This window comes from Prionailurus bengalensis, chromosome B4, assembly GCF_016509475.1.
Source record: "Prionailurus bengalensis isolate Pbe53 chromosome B4, Fcat_Pben_1.1_paternal_pri, whole genome shotgun sequence".
NCBI classification, from domain to species: domain Eukaryota; kingdom Metazoa; phylum Chordata; class Mammalia; order Carnivora; family Felidae; genus Prionailurus; species Prionailurus bengalensis.
In genome coordinates, this window is record NC_057358.1 from 67,832,120 (window position 1) to 67,855,740 (window position 23,621).

General features: G+C 37.0%; 1 protein-coding gene across 1 annotated transcript; it reads left to right on the forward strand.

Moving 5' to 3' along the window:
- The first annotated feature begins 293 nt into the window (after positions 1–293).
- LOC122473603 (mucin-19-like) lies at positions 294–23,520 on the forward strand. Its single transcript, XM_043564257.1, has 4 exons — positions 294–426; positions 20,475–20,639; positions 22,960–23,142; positions 23,277–23,520. The coding sequence occupies exons 1-4, from the start codon at positions 294–296 to the stop codon at positions 23,486–23,488; spliced, it is 693 nt and encodes a 230-aa protein (XP_043420192.1). The 3' UTR covers positions 23,489–23,520.
- The last annotated feature ends 101 nt before the right edge of the window (positions 23,521–23,621 follow it).

The following is a 23,621-nucleotide window of genomic DNA, read 5'->3' on the forward strand; positions in this document are numbered from 1 at the left end:
GGACCTCCGTTAACTTCATGAAGAAATTTGTACCCACGTAGACCAGGCATTATGTGGGATGCCTGGAGAGGGCAGAATGAACTTGAGCATGACAATACTCTGAGCAGAGACATCTGTAGGAAAGGGATTAAGACAAGTTGACCAGCTCCCAGCCAACGAGGAAAGGTGTCTTTCAGTTCTGGGTGGCATTGAGCAACATCTATGGGAGATAACCAAAGTCACTATACATCTCTAAAGTAGTAAAACACATATATCCATCACCATTTGCTTTGAATGCATTTGTTCATTCCAGTATGATTGGGATGAGGTTTTGTAGGACTTATGGAGCATATGGGACAGAAGACATAAATGAGGATCTACCAAACGTGGGAGTCGAATTAAAGATTCATTCCTCAAAGCTGCAACCCCAAAGAAGTAAACTCTCAGGTAAACCAGATCCTACTCACCCCACACGTTTATAGCCCTTCCCTCCAAGTAAAATTGTGTTGATGTTGAGCATAGCAAGGTGGTGATAAAAGAATCAGAGCCATTGTAGCTCTGAAGTCATAATAGATTTATAGACCAGATTTACATCACATGTGTTTCCAAAAAACATCAGAAGATTTGCTGCCAAAAGTAGTTCCACCGGTGGTGTTAGGGACCTGGAAGAGGAAAACTGGCATTTTCTCTGAAGGAATATACACTTATTCTATCACCCAATTAATATAAATAAGTTTTTAAAGACAATAAGCAGTATTATACAGTCCAAATAAACAAAGGCTACAAGAAATAAGACATGAGAGAGAAGATTCAGGATCATCTCAGAGCAGGAGACCAGCTAAAAGTTTAAATATGTGAATAGTGAAACATAAAATCTGAGATAATAACAGATGTGAAAATATATATAGGGTGCAGGAAACTGTAAGTATGACAGGAGATTTGGCTTGCAAATTGTCATCTTCTCCTTGTATCTCTGACCATCTTTCCTGTGTATGTGTCTGTGTTCAAATTTCCTCTTCTTTTTTTTTTCTTATTTTTTTAAATGTTTTTTTTTTTTTTGAGAGAAAGAGAGAGAGATACAGACAGGGGTGAGTGGGGGAGGGACTGAGAGAGATGGAGACACAGAATCTGAATCAGGTTCCAGGCTCTGAGCTGTCAGCACAGAGCCTGACATAGGGCTCGAACTCATGAACCATGAGATCTTGACCTGAGAAGTCGGATGCTTAACCAACTGAACCATGCAGGAGCGCCTCAAATTTCCTCTTCTTATAAGAACACAAGTGATAGTGGGTTAGAGTCTACTTCAATGACCTCATTTTATTTTAATTGCCTCTTTAAAGGCCCTATCTCCAACTATAGCTACATTTTGAGGTGCTATAGAATTGAATTTCAACATCTGAATTTTTGAGGGGATGCAATTCAGCTCATAATACCATCATTTCAAAATGGGGGAGAGGATGAGATGGCAGAGAACATATTGGGGAAAAAGGCTCTGGAAAACATCCATATTCAGAAACAACAGAAAGAGACAGACAGAGACATAGATAGTTTAAAGAAGGAGATGATCAGTGGAATCGAAAGTGGGGGGATAGTCCCTGAGGATCCATCTGGGCTGAATAAAGCAAATGAGTGTGGTGATGAAGCCATTATGTGATGATCATTTAGAGACAGTTTATAGAATGAAAAGCTAACTGAAGTGGGTAGAGAAGAATGTGTAACTATGAAGGCACAATGAGGATGAAAATACAGCCATGAATGTTAAGAAGTAGAAGAAAGCTGGAAAGAAGGAATTGATATAACAACCATGGGGGTAATTGTGGAGGACAAATGATAGGGTGATGTTTAAAAATAGGGCTTTAGGTTGAGCACAGGAAGGCGTTTCAGTGATACTAATGCAGAGAGAAAACACAGATAATAAAACTTTGTCTGGAATATGACTTACTATGGACCACCTTATCAAGAGAAGGCCAGTGTCCAAATTCTTCTTAAAATTTTACTCAGGAAAGCGGATGCTATAGCTGTATCAATGCCAATATCATATCCTACTCAGAACCCTGACAGAATTTTTTACTCTCTTATAAAATCAATATTTGAACATTTGTTCTGGGGCACCTGGGTGGCTCAGTTAGGCATCCAACTCTTTTTTTCAGCTCAGGTCATAATCTCAACAGTTGATGAGTTCGAGACCCACATTGGAAACCTCCAGTGCAGAGCCTGCTTAGGACTCTCTCTCTCCCTTTCCCTCTCTGCCCCTCTCCCACTCGTATGCACTCTCTCTGTCCCTCCCTCAAAATAAATAAACAAACATTAAAAATAAAAAAGAAAATCTGTTCTGATATTACCAGTTTCGTCTGCCTGCTAACTATTACTATACACAATTTTGAGGTGTTAAATTGGAGGCGGTAATTTACTACGAAAAATTGTGTATTATCAATATCTGATGTTAAGCACAATGTATTTTAAATAATTATATTAATTTAAATAATATTTATTCAAGAATTTAATTGTATTTTTATTTTTCTTGGTGTGAAACCTCCCTTATAACAACAATTTTCGAATTTCCACTCAACTTTCCAATATAAGAGCACAATATATATGAAAGTAAGGAACTTCTTGTCCCATAATCCAAATAAATGCTGTTTAACATTTTCTGTATTTGCTTCTGGTACAACTGTTAGTTAAAAAAAATAAGCTGTCTTGCCCATACTGATGCTATTGTTCTTTCAACTGTTGACTTTTCCTTTGACAGCATATCATTAAGTGTACGGACACTTAAGCCACATCCTTTTAAATCAAGAAGGAAACATTTGACTATTGTTCTTTTTGGTGGATATGCTTTTACACTATGTACAGTTGTTATGCAATACATGTTTTAATATTATTAGATGGTTTTATCTGATGGGTATGTTGTTACAAAAGAGTTAAAGTGTTTAATTTCCTTATAAAATACAAGCTAACTAATGAAAAATTCCAGAACTAAAATGAGCCAGCCTCCCAGAAAACTTAATTTCTTTCTAAGAACCCTCTTCAACATTTGCCAAGTTGGTAGTTTTAATTCATTTTAAAACTGTTCTCTTATAGTAATATCAATCATGGATACTTTAAAATTTTAGAAGGCAAAAAAGAAAACCTGCAGTGTAGTCTTGAAAGGAGTGGCTTGGGGAGGACAGAAGCACTAGAATCCAGAAAACATCGTTTGTAGCTGTCACTGCAGAGCCTGAAGGATCCTCTGTCCCCCTCTCTCTGCCCCACCCCAGCTTGCGCTCTCCCAAAAATAAATAAAACTGGGGCACCTGTGTGGTTCTATCGGTTAAGCATTCGACTTTGGCTCAGGCCATGATCTCTTGGTCTGTGGGTTCAAGCCCCATGATGGGCTCTGTGCTGACAGCTCAGAGGCTGGAGCCTCCTTCAGATTCTCTCTCTCTCTCTCTCTCTCTCTCTCTCTGTCTTCCCCTACCCAGCTGATGCTCTGTCTCTCTCTCAAAAATCAATAAATATTAAAAAACGTTAAAAAAAAACTCATGGAGAGGCAATCAATATGAATCTAGTATATTGGCATTTTATTGTCTTCTTGACTTTCAGGGACATGGTTTTGGGAGTGCAGACAACACTGACTCCATCTTGTTCATGCCCTCACAATGATCTCCCTGGGGCTACGTGTTCCAGGCCCCTTGGAGATTAATGTGTGCCCTGACCTGAGTGAAGGAAGGCTTGTTCTGATCTTCCCTAAAGTGGCACACAGAAAACACCACTTTAGATAACTAACAGAGATGACCTGTGCACAGGAGTTCCCATTTTAGATAACTACCCGTTGGCTTCATCCCAATGCCCCTTGCTTTACAAAAACTGTGGATTACGGTCCAAACTGGGCTGAGAATAGCTGCACAACACTGGGGTTGCCTGCTTCCACTTCAGTAAGTCACCCTGACTGACCCTGTCAATGTATCAAAGTGGCTTGCTTCACTTCTCGGTCTTAAAGTAGTTTCTTAGGGTGGAGGATAATTTACTGTCCTGCCTCCACCTTCTCACAACTATAAACCCAATTTCTTTGGTAGTTATTAACATGATAGTGAAAAAGATCTGGGACTTTGGACTATTTATTTTACTATAGGCAACTGAGCTGGTGAAATGAAACAAAACACTGCTGTTAGGGCATTTTCCCCTAATAATAATTGAGGGTGAATCTGGACTAGAAGTTTCAAATGGTGGTAACTTTTTCCTAACCGTCAGTATTTCCCCAGTTTTACTGTAGTGTGTCTAACTCAATATATTATATTGAATTAAATCTCTTTATAAAGGGCTTCAATACTAAAATGTGTTTATCATTATTATTGCCATTATTATTTAATGTAATCTTTATTTTTGACCACAATAAGTTATTCCTTAAATTACTTATTCAATATTTAGTGAGTACCTAGCATGTTCCAAGCTCTTTTCTAGGCACTGGGACTCTGCAGTGAACAAAACACATAAAAATCCCTGCCCTAATTGAATTTAAATTCTAGATCAAGTTAGGGTGGCTCAGTCAGTTAAGCATCTGACTTTAGCTCAGGTCATGATCTCGTGGTCCGTGTATTCAAGCCCCACATCGAACTCTGTGCCAACAGCTCAGAGTCTGGAGCCTGCTTTGGTTTCTGTGTCTCCCTCTCTCTCTCTCTCTCTCTCTGCCCTCCCCGCCCCCTCTCAAAAATAAATAAACATTTAAAAATTCTAGTTCTAAAGACAGACAAAAATTAAATGTATTAAACAGATTAATTAAAAACATACATTAGATGGTGGTAAAAGCTATGGAGAAAAATAGAACAGAGAGTAGAGGACAGGTCAGGATCCCCTCATGGGGCTCCTTGCTGGGTGTGGAAGCTGCTTAAGATTCTCTCCCCCTCTTCCTCTGCTTCTCCCTTATGCTCTCTCCCCCTCTCTCTCAGAGAAAGAAAGAAACAGAAAAAAGAAAGGAAAAGAAGGAAAGAAAGAGAAGGAAAAAAGGAAAGAAAGGAAAGAAAGAAAGAAAACAAGAAAGAAAAGAGATTCGAGGGAAGAAGTGCTGTTCGGTGAGGTTTGTAAAGTATTCAGAGAAGGTGTCCATGTGAAGCTGGTTTTTAAAGACTTAAATGAGATGAGGAAGTGATATCTATGGGAAGAATTAGCAATTATATAGACATATAAATGACTTAGAAGACATTTAAAAGAGCATTAATTTGTTTTGAAATTAAAATATTTAGTTTTAATAGTATAAAACATTGATGGTGCCAAAGAATTATGTTATGAACTATCTTTTTGGACATCTGTTTAAAACATATGCAAACTATCCATATTTAAGAACTTTTATATATAGATAGGCTTTAACTCACTAAGGCTAAAGTTTAATCATAACCCTAAAAAAGGTTATTTTGGTGGAAAAATAATTATAGCATGTAGAAGTGGATACTAGCTATTTGCAAAGTATGTCATTAAAATGCAAGTTTTAATGAGGTGAAAGAGCACATTCTGTGGATACCTGAGGGGAGCGAATTCCAGGGAGCAGAGACAGCAAATGCAGACACTCTGAGGTAGGACTGCCTAGTGAGCAACAGTGACAGCACAGAGGCCTCTGAGCAAAGTGTGACAGCACAGTTTGGAACAGAGAGAGTGAGAGCAAGCAGGCAGGAGGTGAGATCAGCATTGGGGCTGATGGAGTAGGGTCGTGGAGACCATAGTGCTGGTTTTATTTGGTGAGGGGGGGTGGTCCCTGAAGGGTTTTGAGTAGAAGAATACATAGTATGAGTCAGTTTGCACAGGACCATGCTGGCTGATGTTCTGAGATTATAAAATGGAAACTAGCTGGAAGTCCATGGTAGTAATCTAGGTCAGAGGTGCTGGTGGCCTGCATGAGGGGAAGCAGAGGAGGTGGGTGAGATTTTAGTCTGGATGTATTTTAAATTGAGAATCAACAGGATTTTCTGGTGCAATAGGTGTGCGTGGGAGGGATGGTGAAAGAAAATGAAAATTCAAGAATGGCTATACATTTTGGGGGAGGTAACCCAATTAACTGAGATACAGAGGACACTGGGAGAAGCGCATTTGTGGAAGGAGAGAGTTTGGAGTTTCATTCTGGGCACATTAAGTGTAGTTGCCTATTAGACACACAGGTGAAGATGTGGAAAATAAGCCTGGAGGCAGGGGAATAGTCCAGGGCTGCATTTATAAACCCGGAGGTCATGACTATCTGAGTGGTATGTAAATCCATAGAACTTGGGTACAATCACCAAGAGAGTGAAGTGTCTAGAGAAAAAGAAGAGCTCCAAAATTGAGTCTCAAACCTTCATGTTCAGAAGTGCTGGACATGAGGAGGATTCAGCAGAGGAGAATGAGAGGGAGCAGCAAAGGAAGAAGGAAAACCATGGAAACTGCAGAAATCAAAGTGTTCTAAGAAGGAAGAATTGATCAACCATGCATCAAATGTTGAGAGGTCAATAAAATGAAGACTGACTACTCCCCACTGGATTCACAAAAGATCACCTGTGCTCTTTATTTTTGTGCCATAATGGAGTGAGAGCTTAATGGGTCATGGGAGAATGAGAAATCAGGAACTGGGGTCAGTGAACACCAGTAACTCTTGTGAAGTCAAACAATTAAGGGGAGAAGAGAAATGGGAAAAGAGCAGGGAGGGAAGTAAGTTCAACAACTTGTTTTTTAAAAATAGCTTCATCGAGATATAATTCAGATACCATAAAGTTAATTTTTTGTTATATTTATTTTTCTTAGTAAGAACACATAACAGCAAGTATTTATACTGTTGGAATTAATCCAAAAGAGAAAAGAAGCCTTAGTGATGTGGACAGAGGTGAACAAATTACTGGCATTAATGTTCTTGGAGGGAATCCAGTGTACAAATGGGAGCATTGACCTTCCATGCTGGCACAGAGACTTCTTGTGTATTAACGAGAAGGCAGGCAGAACAGGGTCCAGACACCAGTAGATGGATATACTTGGGGATGGGAGTTTATAGAGTTTCTCCTTTGATGGCTTATATTTGCTCAGTAAAATTGGAAGTAGGGTCATTAACTGAGAGGGAGGATGGAAAGGAGGCATTGGATATTAGAGAAGGGAAGAGAAAATATGAAGAGTGTGAAAGCAAATAGACTAGAAAATATAAGTGCCTGACTATCTTAAGGGCCCATTTGGGGTAATAGATTTAAGAGAGACAATTAGCATGACTATATTTTTGTACTGTCATGTTCATCTGCATGGTTTAGGTAGGGAAAGGAAATGAGTTTAATTTAAACCATGGTTGGGGTTTTGCCAAGAAAGCAAGAACAGGGCGGGGTGGGTGGGGGGACTCAATGGAATTAAGAGCACATGAAGGGAATGATGATAATAACTCCCTATAGAATGTAAGCCAAGTATGAGGGTACTTGAATTGTTGAGAGGAGTGAGGATAAATGAAATGAAGCAGGATCAATGGATTGTAGGCCCCAGGAGAACCAGCAGATTCTTGGAATCGCACTACTAGAATGAGTGACCTAGAAAGAGAAGTGGGTGACAAGACATTAGAATGCTTGAAATTGCATTTGACTTTTTTATAATGCATGTTCCACTTGGAATCCTCTGTGATTCTGCATGTCCAGGTTTTATCTACTTTTCTCAGGTTCAGTCCTTAGACTACCCTCTCCATGGAATTTTCCCTGATTCTCACAAGCTAAAAGAATGCCACCTTCCTTCGAGCTTCCATAGCATTTCAGCTGAACTCTGTTTATGGAAAAGTTCCCATCTTGCATGTATTCTTAGTTACCCCAAAGTCTCAAAGTAAGTTTATTCCCTTCTGGTCTATGTAGGCCACTGTTGACACATAGCAGAATAATAATGTTATAATGATAATCTGAGAAATGGGCTCTCTAAGACCAAATCTCCTTCACAATGCAGTCATGTATGATTAAACAACAAATACATAAATGTCAAAAGGGAAACGTTGCCCCTTAACTATACCTTTTTTTTTTTCTGTGTTGGAGAAAAGTCTTCAATACACAGTCTTTATCTGCAAAATATTTAAACGGTCAGAGCTGGGGTTTGGACAAAGTCAGCGAAGTCGGTCTTTAGCCCCTCCAACCTGTTACCTCCTCTTCTGTTCTTGGAGTGCGTCCTCTCCACAGCACTCCTATGTCTATTGTTTGCCCACCCTCAAATCCCTGCCCCATGAAGAAAACTCTGATACTGCACTGATGTCAGATTAAAAAATGCATGGACTTCAGTAAATGCATTACCTTCAACAGGAGAATGCATTTAAAATATTTAAACCGGTTGAATTCTGTCCTATTTCAAAATGACTTAAGGAATCACTTAGTAGACTAAGATTTGATGAGGACAGGAAACACATGAATAAAAGCATTCACTCTATATTGGTAAAGCCCCCTGAGAATGCAGGGCTCATTTATTTCCTTCAGGTTAGTTGAGAATGAGTGGATAAAGGGGAAGGAAAGGGATGCTTATCCATAGTTTTCCCCTTTTCCTGGGATTTTTCTGCTTTTCTGGAGAGATTAACTGAGAATTGTTTTCCCTTTGGCTACTGAAATCCTTTTCTTTTTTTATTTTATTTGAGGATAGTGGACACACAATGTTACATTAGTTTCATGTTTACAACCTAGTAATTTGACAAGTTTATACATTATGCTATGTTCCCCACAAATGTACTGAAACCGTTCCTTGACGGTGATTGGGAGCAGATGAGAAACAGAGACATCATCAAAGCTATGGAGTTGACCCTTCTATGTTTCAGGTCCACCTTTGGTGGTCAGTCATCTCTACCCTTCTCAGCATGGACTAGACCTCAAGACCATGACTTGAACTTCCTCCTCCTACCCTAGAATATCTACATGTATAATTCATGGGTGGTATTTTCTATTTAATTTTATTTTTGTTCTATAACATTCTTTTTCTTTTGTTCTCATTTTCATGTCTTCTAGTTATTTATATACTTTATGATAAAGGTCATGGTAAACATGTAGATCATTGGAATATCATGTGTCCTTGTGAGTAATAAAGCATTACAGTAATAGTAGTGCATTGTATGTCTTAGTATATCTACTCCTATACTTATACCTATGTGATAATTACATATTTCTGCAAGGAAATACCTAATAATATATTGGTAGGCAAAGAGTTCTTTGTTTCAAGGTAGGTTAATGTTTAAAATAAATTTTGTTGTTAAGGGAGAGATAATATTACAATATTGAATCACACTATTTGAGTTTCTTGAGGTATTAAGACTTTTACAATGATTAATAGGGTACAGACAAACGTATACCATTGGCATATTTGGTTTTTAATCCTAGAGCTTTTTGTTCCTGCCTTTGCTGTTTGCACAAGGGTTGCAAGAAGGCATGGTCTGGGTTTGTCATGAGCTGGACCTGATCCAATATAGAAGATGTCACAGAAATAAGACACTAAACTGACTTGAAACGGATTTCATCTTTGGCATGCTATTATATTTATCTTTGCTCTATCATCACTAACTTTACCACACCTAGCCCATGACGAGAGACAGAGGTAATAGAGGGTATAAAACCTACGGTTACAGGGTCCCTCACAGATTTGGTTCTTCACGATGACTGGTCCCCATTTCTAGGTCCCAAATCACCACCATGAAGTTAATTTTTTTGTATTTGGTTGTGGCCCTTTGCGTCTTCTGCAAAGGTAAGGGACTAATTTAAATAATCATTTCAAATTTGATAGACCCATTTATACATTTGCTTAAACGTTTAGTGTCAAACTTTATCTCTATCATAAAATTTTCCTTTACCTCAGTAGGATAATGGTAAGGATAGTAGTATAATAAGAAAACTAGATTTTCATCCTACTCAGGCTTAATGAGTTTATTTTAAGGAAATATTAATGAATAGGTTACTCTAGATGCACATGGTATTAGTTTTGTTATTTATCTTATCACAGTTTATTTTTTGATGACTCTATCTTGAACTTAAAATCCTCATTTAGACTAAAGACCCACACAGGTAATTGCAATTTTTACAAATCACCAATTAAAAGGCTGGTTTGTCACAAAAATTTTTTTTGTAGGGAAAATATTTCTTAAACTAACAACTTTTCTGGATATTTCACAAAGTCAGTTAATTAATTTCTAAAATTAATTGAAAAGTAGGACATCATTAATTTTGTTAATTAAAAATTGAGCAAAATGGAAAAAAATCTTTAGAAACAAATGTATTTCTTGCTCTTTAGTTCTATTTATAAACAGAGAAGAAAAGCAACAACATCTGAACATAAGGAAAAAATTTCGGTAAAAGGGAGAAAATTCATTCTGTATCTAAATTTAAAATCTATTTTTTAAATTTGCGAGTAGAGTACTATTTACTTTTCTATGAGAAGCTAGAATGTGGAGGACTATGATTATTTGCTGTGATTAAGAGAAAATATTTTTATCCTTAATCCAACTACCTGGGAAATCATCTGATGGACCATTAGAAAATGACTATTCAAGTAATGGTGACTTTCATAATCTTATATAGCAGTTTGTTATATTCTTTGCTTCTACTTTGCATAAATGTGTTTATTTCTTAAATAACAATGCACAAAACACATTATTTTCAAAGCATTTATTAAATGATATTGTATCACAAAAAATGTTTTAAAAGTATTTAGTGAAGTATATTAAGTTCACCGGAGAATTGGAAACAATTTCTAAAGTAAATTCTTAAATATCTAAGGTGGCTTTAAGAATGATTACAAATATTTAAATAGGATTTCCATAGATTGGTGATTTTTTTAAATGTTTATTTATTTATTTTGAAAGAGAGAGCGAGCATGTGCGTGAGTGGGGAAGATTGTAGAAAGGAAGGGAAAGAGAATCCCAAGCAGGCTCTGCACTGTCAGTGCAAAGCCTGTCCTGGGGCTCAATCTCATGAACCGTGAGATCATGACCTGAGCCGAAATCAAGAGTTGGACATTTAACCAACTGAGCCACCCAGGCACTCTGGTTGTTGTTGTTGTTGTTGTTGTTTTAGACAAAAACAAGAGATTATATGTATTAATAAAGCCATGTTGAGATATAAGAAACATACCTGGAAAACGTTCTGCAGAAATTACAGGTGCCTTAGTTGAAATGAATTTTTGTTCCTTTGTCAATCAGCTCCATAGTCCAAACAGACTCCCTTTATTTTCTTTTTTTTTTTTAAATTTTTTTTCAATGTTTATTTATTTTTGGGACAGAGAAAGACAGAGCATGAATGGGGGAGGGGCAGAGAGAGAGGGAGACACAGAATCGGAAACAGGCTCCAGGCTCTGAGCCATCAGCCCAGAGCCTGATGCGGGGCTCGAACTCAAGGACCGCGAGATCGTGACCTGGCTGAAGTCGGACGCTTAACCGACTGCGCCACCCAGGCGCCCCTCCCTTTATTTTCTTTACATTATAGAATGGTAAAGACTTCAGGAGTGGAAGTCGGTAAAGGCAGATATGTGGGAGGCATTATGTGTTCAATCAAAAGAAAAAATTACATTGTTTAACCATAACTGTACTAAGAAAAGGAAAAAACAAAACAAAACAAAATAAAACAGTACCCTGGCTAAGTGGAAAAAAAACTTTAGTGATATGAAATATAGAACTGGCATGAAATAGATATGTATAATCAAGTATTATTTTTTATGTTTATTTGTTTTTATATATTTTTTAAATTTTTTTTCAACGTTTTTTATTTATTTTTGGGACAGAGAGAGACAGAGCATGAACGGGGGAGGGGCAGAGAGAGAGGGAGACACAGAATCGGAAACAGGCTCCAGGCTCTGAGCCATCAGTCCAGAGCCTGACGCGGGGCTCGAACTCACGGACCGCAAGATCGTGACCTGGCTGAAGTCGGACGCTTAACTGACTCCGCCACCCAGGCGCCCCTGTTTTTATATTTTTTAAGTTTACTTATTTTGAGAGAGAGCAAGAGACAGTGAGAGTGTGGGGAGGAGCAGAAGGAGACGGACAGAGAGATTGAGAGAGAGAGAGAGACAGAGAGAGAGAGAGAGAATCCCAAACAGTCTCCCATCGCCAGCACAGAGCCCAATGCAGGACTCGACATGGGGCTTGAACTCAGGAACCATGAGATCATGACCTGAATGGAAATCAAAAGTCGGAGACTCAACCAACTGAACCACCCAGGTGCCCCTATTTATTTATTTTTGAGAAAGAGAGTGAGAGAGTGCAAGCAGGGGAGAGGCAGAGAGAGACGGAAACAGAGAATCCCAAGCAGGCTCTGTGCTGTCAGTACAGAACCAGATGTTGGGCTTGAACCCATGAACTGTGAGATCATGACCGAAGCTGAAATCAAGGGTTGGATGTTTAACCCACTGAGCCACACAGGCACCCTGACTGAGTATTACTTTTCCTGCATTATCCTGTTTTCTCAGTAGAGTAAAATCTATATAATTACTTTTTTCTTTCTTGTTCTTTTCTCCTTTTCTTTCTTTTTTTTTTTTTTTTCGTCTTTTGTCCAATTCACTGCTTGTGAAGACACTAACCAGAAATATTTAGGGCAAAATCAAATCAGGTGAAATTTCAATCAGAAAATATACTTCAGATTAACAGCAGTAAAAGGCTTTGATAATGTGAAAAAGATATAAAATATTGACTAATATAAATTTGTGGTTTCAATTTAGTTGGCCATATGTTTTTCCAGTGAGTTGACATTGAAAACTTAGATTTTTAAGTATGTTGATAGGTAAATAAATTACCTACATTTACATAAGAAAGTTCCGAAATAATAAATTAATGCTGAAAAATAATAATTTTCAGATATAAAAAGTAGATTGCTTGGATTGAACTTAAAAGAATGGAAACAAGAAGAATATTATTTTCTTATAAAAAATATGGTATGGAGAAGTATAAAATGACCTAATTGTTAATACTTTTTCTTCTTCTTTTTTTAATAGATGGAGAAGCCCTATTTTACAGACAAGAATCAGGTCTGTATCTTCCAGAAATTTATCTTTACTTTGAGACATCAAGGTGTATTCTGAGCCTGCTTCTTTTGGAACATAAGGATTTTTTTTTACAGGTTTATTGAGATACAATTGACATATAACACTTCATAAGTTTAAGATATACAACATGATTTGATACATGTGTACGTTGTAAAATGATTATCACAATACAGTTATTCAACACCCTTACCATCTCACATAATCACCTTTTTGTGTGTATGTGTGGTGAGAATTTTTAAGATCTATTCTCTTAGCAACTGTCAAGTATACAATACAGTATTACTAACTACAGTTTAAGAGCTATTAATTAGATCCCCAGAACCTATTCATCTTAGAACTAGAAGTTTGCACCCTTTGATAAACATCACCCCATTTGTCCCAACCCCCAATCCCTGGAAGACACCATTTTACTTTGTTTCTGTGAGTTCAATGTTTTTAGATTCCACATACAAATGAGATTATACAGTATTTGTCTTTTTTTGTCTGACTTTTTCCCTTAGCATAATGTCTTAAGGTCCACCCATGTTGTCCCAAATGGCAGAATTTTCTTTTATTATGGTTGAATAGTATTCCATGTGTATATATGCGACACTTTCTTTAGCCATTTGTCTGTCGATGGACACTTAGGTTGTTGGCTATTATCAATGATGTTGGAATGAACATGGCAGTGTCGATACTTCCTTGAGATAGTGATTTCATTTCCTTTTGGATATTTACCCAGAAGTGGAATTTCTGGGTCGTATGGTCATTGTATTTTTATTTTTGAAAACCTCCATACCATTTACTCTAATAGCTGAACCAGTTTACATTCTTGCCATCATAGAAATCAGAAATCAATGTGTTTTGTATAAACTTGATTTGGGAATGAAATACTATGACTCCTTACTCATTTATCTCACATGACTGTAAACTCCTCACGGATAGGATTTTGGTCTATGATTTTTGTTGGGTATTCACAATACTGAGAACAGAAGCTGTAATGAAACAGGTAATTAGATCATACTTGTTTTGAATTAGAAATATAATTTGGGATTGTTTATAGTGTTCATTCTGCATACAAGAATTTTCCATATGAAAATAACCAACTTTTTGCAAAGTAAAATTTCTGAAATGAACTGCAGATACTCTATCTTTTTACCCAAGAATACAAGGAACTTCTGAACACAGCCTAATCTTTTTGGGGAGACATAAAAGTGAATGCCAGTTATCACATTATATATCATGCAATGATGCCCTTGGGATCTAATGCTGTGTGGAAGATAGTTGGGCCCTACCCTAAAGATGGTTTCTAAGTATATGCTTTTGATTTGCCTTTCTGTCTTCTCATTTCTATTGAACATTTAACTCTGTATCTTTTTTTTTAAATGTTTATTTATCTTAGAGAGAGAGAGAGAGAGAGAGCACAAGGGAGGGGCAGAAAAAGAGGGAGACACAGAATCTGAAGCAGGCTCCAGGATCTGAGCTGTCAGCACAGAGCCCCACATGAGGCTCGAACCCACAAGCCATTAGATCATACCCTGAACTGAAGTCTGATGCTTAACCGATTGTGACACCCAGGCACCCCATTAATTCTGTGTCTTGATAGGGTTATGATGTCTGTTTTTTATGCCCAGTTCCAATTTTTATTCCTTGCTTTCAGTCTGTTGGGATGATAATACCGTTGATTCAAGCTCATTAGTCTTTTTTTTTTTTAATGTTTATTTATTTATTTTGAGAGAGAGAGAGAACACGAGCAGGAGAGGGGCAGAGAGGGGGGAGAAAGAATCTCAAGCAGGTGCTGCACTGTCAGTGTGGACCTGATGTGGGGCTGTTCCCAAGAATGGTGAGATCATGACCTGCATCAAAATCAGGAGTCCTGAGCCGCTCAGGCACCCCAAGCTCATTAGTCTTGCATCTGTTTTAAGACAAAGTGTGCTGAGTGGGGCCCATGGGATTTCTTTCTGATGGGTAAAGTTCATGCATGGGTTTTGTAACACCTCTATTTATTGCAAGAGGATTTGGGAATGACTTTTGGACTACAAACTACATTTTAAATAATTAGAATTTTCCAGGTATTTAACCTATATGGAGAATGTTATTGTACAATTTTCTTTCAAAGGATTTATATTAAGTATCTCCAGACCATTTCTTCATAGCCTTTGGCTAAATATGTGTATATGTAGTTGTATGTGTAATTACATACAACTTGGTTTTGGCAACAATTTATCAGAACACGTGGGAAACTCTTTATCTTATAACTGGCTCTGTTTCCGGTTTGACTTAATTTATGCCTTTGTTTCTGGCATAGGTTTGCTGACCATAAGTCCTGGATTTTCTAGGACAGTCCAATTTCTGCAAGGTTATCTTATTTGAATGATGTAGGCAGTTTGGTTTTAGGAAATTTTTCAAGATTATAGAGCATGGAGAAACATAAAAAAATCTACAATCCATTAAGTACCAAAATTAAAATGTTATACAAAAAATGTGGTTTTTTTTTTGAGGTTTCTTGAATGTGAATTTATGCAAAATTCTATTGCCATTGTTAAATGTTTTTTTTTATATTTGAGAGAGACAGACAGAGAGAGAGAATGAGCAGGGGAGGGGCAGAGAAAGAGGGAGACAGAGGATCTGAAGCAAGCTCCGTGCTGACAGCAGATGCCCATTGCAGGGCTTGAACCCATGAACCGTGAGATCATGACCCAAGCTGAAGTCCAGTGCTTAACCAATTGAGCCACCCAGGCACTCCCCATTGTTAAATGTTTTATTTCACATAATTTTTGAAAAAAATCTCTGGGAAACCAGTGCTTTTATGTATATGATGAAAATAGGTTTATCTTTAAATATAACATGTGTACTTCTATGTAAATTGTCATTCATTATACTCACTCTTATTGTGAGTTTTTGACTCAGTTATACTATAACTTGACAAGCTTGCAAATTTGCATGCCATTTACTTAAATATGAAGAAAATTCACCTTGATGATAAGAAATCATTTGTAAGTAGCATGTACATGACTTTTATATTCAGTGGTGCAATAGAAATTGTAGAATTTTATTCAAATTAACTGGTTAGTTATATCGAATATTTTTGAAAAAATCTCTTAACTAAAACTTCTGAATTTCACAACAGAATAGTAATTAATGCTTTACACCTTTTCAGCCATCCCAGAATTATTGTTTGTTTGTTTGTTTGTTTGTTTGTTTGTTTGTTTTTGCTATGCTCTAATTCCTCCATCTAGGCTGTATTTTAAACCAGCTGGGGGACCAGTGGAGACTTTACCCTTTATGGGGGTGTTCTGGAGGGGTATAAATACACCAGGGTCAATGGATAATTACTATATTCATGCCTGAGTATTGAATTCAGTGAGAATATCTGTGGGAACACTTCCCAAGGACAAGAAATGGCTGTAATCAAAATTCATTTTCTGTTGGCAAATCTGTCAGAGAAACTACTAATGACAGCAATTCTCCTTTTTTTTCTCCAGATGGAAAAATAGCTGAAAGCACATCAGGTAAATTGCTTTTTATTTTTCTTATACTGTTTATACTAAACAACAATAAAGTGACTGCTTTTATTTTGAGGGAAGATAGATCTCCTCTGAAAAAAACACTAAAACATTTAAAATGAAATATTCCTTGTTACAAACAAACATACTCTAGTGTGTTTTTATAGAATCTGGGCCAGATATTTTAATAATTAATCTCATAAAGGTGGTGACATTTAAAATAGAAAATTTTAAAACCCGTAAGTGAAATGTGGATCTAGATTTAAGGATTTACTTTCCTTAAATAAGTACTTTGTATTACAGGATTAATTTCTTAGTGAATTGTTTTAATTAAAATTGATCCTAGTCTTATTAGTGGTACTACAGATTCCCCCAGAACATTGAATAACATTGAATATTACCCATTATTTTGTTTCCCTATCCACCAATATGAAAAATTGGCCACAACAAATCAAGACTGCATTTATGTTTTTTTCTTAAATTGAACAAAAGGATTTTGGCTAATGTCAATATAGATTGAATTTGATTCTGGTCTAACATATATACCAATCAAAATAGACCAAGATTACTTTTATATGTTTTTATTATGTGATATTTTAGATCTCTGTGTCTTTCTACAACCTAAATACAATAAAATGCAATTGGAAAATGTGTTCTTTGAGGTAAAGGCAAACTGAGAATAAGTAGGAGGTCAGTTGTCTCAGAGACCTCAAAATCACCTCATCGTAACTATGGACAGGTTCATTAGGTTTCACTCTAATGATAGAACAAGAGTTTATCTACTTCCAAGTGTAGAAAATCTGAATGTTAATTAGAATAGTCTTGAGCATTCTTCTGAAAGTCCTTATTCAAGAAGTTTGGATGAAGAGAGGGAGAACTTGGAATTCTATACTTCTCTGAGAATCTTCTGAAATTATTAGCAATTGAGTTTTTTCCTGTGTCTTTCAGGGAACATTGCAAGGCTGGGTATTATTTGGGAGGGACTTGAGGATCTTTGAGGCTAGAGCAGCATTGGATGAATAAAAATGCCAAGCAATGATGCTTCAACCAGCCACTCTACCAGCCGACATAAAACTGGTCAAACTCCAGAGCAATGTTATCCCCCACAGTCTTTATTCCTTAATGAGACAAAGATTCACATATTTGAGAAAAGTATCCATAAGGCAGTATAGGACTTTGTTTTTTGATATTTTTAGATTTTACTGGTTTCAGACAATGTAACTTGTTTGTTGCCATTCCTTTTAAAAATCTCCCCTTCTCTGTAGTTCATCCATATTCACCTCTGTCATCCAGCAGTTTTTCTCCATAGAATGAAGGTAGAGGAACAGAATTATATCTATTTCTTTTTTCTATTTCATGTTGTGGTCTGAAGTGTAAGTTAACTCTTCCAAAAATTTGTGCAAAATGTATGCAATATAAATGAATAAATTGTACCTATCTTTGAGCTATGAGGTAAACATTTTATTTATCTTTAAGCATTGTATAAGCAATCTATCTTTAAACGGGGTGATGGCATTATACAGTTTGCATAAGAAAAAAGGATTTCTTGGCAGATTTTACCTTGTGATCTTAGACAAGTCATGAAACCTCTTAAATATCAGTTTTCTCATCTACAAGTGAGGAAATGATAATAGTATCACCCTTATAGACTGTGAGGATTAAAGAGATAAGATATGGAAGGTACTGTTACATTTCTAAGATGTGGTACATACAAAACACACACTAACCGTTACTGCTAGTCACCCCGATGACAATGTATTTCTGAGTAAGTTTTGTATATAAAAAAGGGACAAATAAGTTAGTAGAAACAAACATGGCCCACTGGCTAAGATACCAAGCCATTCATTTCAACAATAGAATGAATAAGTTCAGTGGAAACATTGGTTTAATAAAATGAAAGATCTAATATACCTATGGGGTTGAACTCAGGAGAGGTATAAGTATAGTGAATATTTACCATGATTTAATAAATTAAATAAAAATTCTACATGAGTTTGATGTGATGTTTGTTGAGTAGAATAAAATACATTAAAAGATACAGTCTCTCTCTATCGAGTACTTATTTTTTTTTTTTACAAGTTTATCTATTTTTGAGAGAGAGAGAGACAGAGCCTGAGTGGGGGAGCCCAGAGAGAGAGAGGGAGACACAGAATCTGAAGCAGGTTCCAAGCTCTGAGCTGTCAGCAGAGAGCCCCACGTGGGGCTCGAACCCACAAACCGTGAGATCATGACCAGAGCCAACTGAACCAAAGTTGGGTGCTTAACTGACCCAGGCACCCTAGCTCCATATTGAGTACTTATTATCATTTATTATGTAGTCTCCATTTAACAGACAAAGAAACTTTGTTTCATAAGTATTAAATGTATCCAGGGGCATAGCTAGGAGCAAGAATAGCACATGCATAAATAAAGGAACAAAATTTAAAATAAAATGTTTTTTTTTTTTCTTCCAACTTGACAAAACTTAGTCACCACTTAGAACTTTGTCACCACTTAGAAGGCCTGATTATAATTGCAGAGTTTTCAGATCACTGGATTCCATGCAGGAGCCAAGTGGGTAGTGGCCTTGCCAATGTGTCCCTCTCCCTGCTCTTTCCATTTCTGGCTTTGTCCTACACAGAGAGATACCCTTGCCTGCATGTCTCAGCACAATCTATTTCTTCTGCAAACAAGCACTCCCTGATCATTCCCCCCAGGCCTAGAGGTTCTCGTCACTGCAGTGTGGTCTCACCTTAGGGGAATGGTCTTGGGAAGGATGCTTATGAAGATCCTGAGAACAGGCTTGGGACTATAGGGCTCTGGGGACTTAGTAGGGTCTACAGTGAGGGACGGAGGAGGGCACAGGCTCTGGGTTGGTGTATCTTGACCCCTCTGCCCTTTTGTCCCCCTTTTGTTTTTTTAAATTTATTTTTGAGAGAGAAAGCATGAGCTGGGGAGAGGCAGGGAGAGAGGGAGTCAGGAACTGAAGCGGGCTCTGCACTGACAGCAGAGAGCCCAATGCGGGGTTTGAACTCATGAGGCATGAGATCATGACCTGAGCCAGAGTTGGTCGCTTAGCTGACTAAGCCACCAGGTGTTCCTGACCCCTCTGTCTTTATTCTTTGCCCTCCAAGGAGAACCATGGCATGAAGAAGGTCAGAGTGAGACTTGAGTGGTTCCAAGTAGGAACCCCTCTTGCTTGAGTCTAAGAGAGACATTGTCAAAGGCCATTCTGATGGCAGGTCTGGGAGTCCAGATGGGTTTGATTCAAAAGCCTATAGGTTTCCCACGACTGAATGCTGCCTTATTTCTCTCTGCTTTGGCATCAAACTAAGATATTTAGATATTAAGATTCAGAATCTAGACACCTGGGATACCTTAGTGACGAAAACAGGCAAAAAACCTTGAGTTCATAGAGCTTAAAATCTAGATGAAGGAGACAGTCAATAAGCAATAAACATAAGTAGTAAACACGGTATATTACAAGGTGATAAAATCTCTGGAATAAATTAAAGTAATACAATGATAATTGGGAGCGTTAGAATGGGGGTGGAAACTTTAAATTGTCAGAGTATACCTCATTGAGATGGCATTTAAGCTGATACCCGAAGGAAGTGAATGCTATAATTTATAAATAAATACTTTCACCTTTTTTTCTTTGCAGAAAAACAGAAAAGAGAATTAGGTATGTTATCTTAACTTTACCAGCTCTTACTAAGCCAAGGACAGCGTGGCTTCAACACAACAGACAATTTTGATGGGGGAAGGTGGGACACTGGAACTCGGGGCCTAGCAATGGCGAGGAAAACAGCTGGAGAGGTGTCTGCCCTGTCTGTGAGGAGAATGTCTAGCACACAACAGTGAAATCTTCACAGCTCTATTTATCTCTCTTTGTTGAAGTCTTAGAACCATGACAAAAAGATATGGTTATGGCAATGAAGTCAATAAGCAGTGTATGTAACTCCAAGGACTGCCAGAAAAATGAGGAAAAAAACATATGCTTTCAAAGCGTCACAATCAAATCACCTTCTTGTGTTAGCAATACAGTTTTCAAACATGATCTTCTGTTATTCACATTAGGTGGCTTTTTGTTCAGTAATTTGAACTTTGCTGACCCAAACAGAAGAAAGAAATCTCTTGTTGGTTCACTCCTTGACCTTGGATTTAATGCTCGCGAAAGGGCTGAAGATCGGTGGAGAAAACATCGAGATACTGATAGTTTAGTGTTAAAAGACACTCCAGCAGGTACTGTTAGAGAAAAATGCTTACCTAGGAAACAAGTGCTTTTTTTCATTTAGGACAACCTGATAATTTTTGTATTATTTGCAGCACATGGCCTTAATATTAATAGTGGAGAATATAAAAAAACTAATTTCAGGGCCAATGAGACTGATGAATTCTGTCTTTAGAGAATTTTGGCCAAGATGTTTATATTAAGTTACATTTTTTTCCTGATAGGTTTAATTTTCTTATGCTACTTTTCTACTTGGTGCTATTATTATAATTATAAATCATTTTTATATTGTTTAAATTAATTAAGATACTTCTGGGACCCAAATTTAGTGTAAGGTTTCTCTACACATGTTTTTGTCTCCAACCACAGTTTATTTTCAATACCATGATTCTCTCTTTAAATTACATACTCAGTTGTCTGAGTGATACTATAAAACAGGGTTTCTAAACATTTTATAGACTGCAATTTTGTTTTGTTTGAGAAAAAATTAACTTTCTATAGATGAAACATGTTCTCTCTGCTTCTACATACTTCTCCCAATTGGCCAACTTTTACTTTACTTTCCTAGCCCCTGAAATCTCTATAGTTCATACCTGTAAACAAACAAACAAACAAACAAACAAACAACCAGAAAAGAAAGAGATCCAATGAGGAAAATAACTTCAATATTTATATTGAAATTTGAGTCCGAGTGATGACAACTGAAAAGGGAGAAACAGCTTTGGATGCAAGGGTGCAGTTGAAATATTTCAGGAAGGGTAGAAGTTTCCTGTCTGTCCAGTCACCTGTCTTGGGACTGACAAATTCAGTATGACCTATAAGTTAATGCAGATATATTTGCTCTTGTTTACAGTACCGAGGTGTTAATTGTTTGCTCATGTTCTACAGAACACAGTGAGATTTTCTTAAATGGCCTCAATACTTCAGTTTTCTTATGGAATTCTCAAACCTCGTGGTAAATTGGTTGTCACGCATACCCCTGATTACACTTTGTGGAATTATATATGGAAAGTTGTATAGAGGGGAGGGATATTTTTGAACCTATAATGAAGGCCTAGTTCAAGTAATGTATATAGATTAATTTGTTGTACGTTATGAATGAATGCAACTTTTCTCTGATAATGATTGTATTTTTGTGTGGTAGAGAAAACCCGTTCAGCAAGTGGTTTTGCCAATGGTATCTCTGGTGGTATTGAATTTGGTGGCACTGCTTCAAATCAAAATGACATTGGTAGGGGTCCGTCTGGCCAAAGTGGATTTGATGTGAATGCAGTAAGTGGATTAGCTGACTCTAATTCTGCTCCCAGTGAAACAGGTATTCTAAGTTGTTTCTTAGTTTCTGCTTTTGACAGAAAAAGTCAATCAATTAGCAAAGCAGGGTGTTTCTTTTGACCAATACAGATTTTAATATTAGAGGAACTCATGGAAATGATTTTTAAATTCTGTTGGATTCTTAAAGGATCTGTATTATCTTTAACAGAAATCAGCAACTTAAACATTTTAATGAGGAGACAATTAGATTTAATGCTTTTATGAAGGAGCTTGAATCTGGTAGGGAGAGATCCAGTTTCTATCCCCAATCTTTCCTGCTAACCTTCTGTGGACTTTGGGAAAGCCACTTAAGCTCTCTTGTTCCCAAGTTTTGTCATAAGGAACAGAAAAATTTTGGTCACATGTTTCCGTACTTTTGTGATGCTAACTTCTGAAGTTTCAGCACTCCTATTTTAACTAGTTTCTTGAAAAAGAATGCCAGGAAAAAAAAATTTACAAAAGTGTGAATAAATAGCATTTTATATTTTGGAGATTACAGTTGGTGGAAGAAGTTAGGGCCAATAAAGTACATTAAATCTAGCTATTTTTGTGTCAGAGAAATTTATCTTAAAAGATGTGGTAATTGGTGGAAAACGGAAGAATAGAAAGGAGTTTGTTGGTAAATCCATGGGTTTTGGCTCTTATATCAGTGCTCAGGAATTCGGATTCAGACCTTTAAGAAAAAAATACAAATAATTTACATCCTTTGGTTTTGCTCTTGACAACTGTTGAGTTTTACACTTGCCTTTTGATTTTGGTCTTGGTGGTGGAAAGAAGGACGAATTTGTATGTGGTCTTGGTAATTCTGGCTCATGTGGAGTGGGTGTCAGTGGTTTTGAACAAAAAGACTTTGCTAAAAAATGAAATAGGGAACATTCATAAAAATGAATAGGGAACTGGAAAATCAAGTTCCAGTGATCTGAGTATTATTATTTAGGTTTTGTGCATAAAAAGCAGAGTCGTAAGTTGTATTTAATTATTACCTGGTAACAATCTTTTTTTTTTTTTTCATTTCAGCAGATAACACCAACACAAGACATAGGGATGGATTTAGTAGCAGTGTCTCTGGGAATTTGGGATTTGGTTTGGGGACATCTGATCAAAAGGGATTGGACATTGGTAGAGCTGACTGGAGTGAAATGAGCAACAGACGATCTGCTGGGGGTGAATCAATAGGTTTTGGATTTGATGCCCGTAGCCCAGGTATTCCAACTAAGACTCATTCCAGAAAATTTAAAATTAATTAACTACTTGTTTAAAAATACACTTTTTAAATATTTAACAATCAACTAATTATGTAAAATTAATTTTTAATAACATTTTAATTTTTCTGTCAGTTGGAACCGGGTCTTTTGGTTGGGAACTTGGAAAAAGGAAGGGCGATAATGCATTTGGTTTTGGAGCTTCTGGTTCGAGTTCATTTGGTGGCAGTGGCATTAATAGCAAAATAAAAATTGAAGGAAATCAAGTGGGTAGTTCTGGAGGACCCATTTCCAATGATCTAGGTATTGATATCTCATTTTTATGCATAAAAATTTCTGAATCATGAAATGTTTTCAATGTACTCTGTGACATCATTTTATATTCTGGAGGTGATGCTGGTTTAAGAAATGCTGATAGCTCAAGTATTCCACTCAGTCTCTGTTCCTGAGAAATCCAATTGGATTTTCAAACAGTCATTC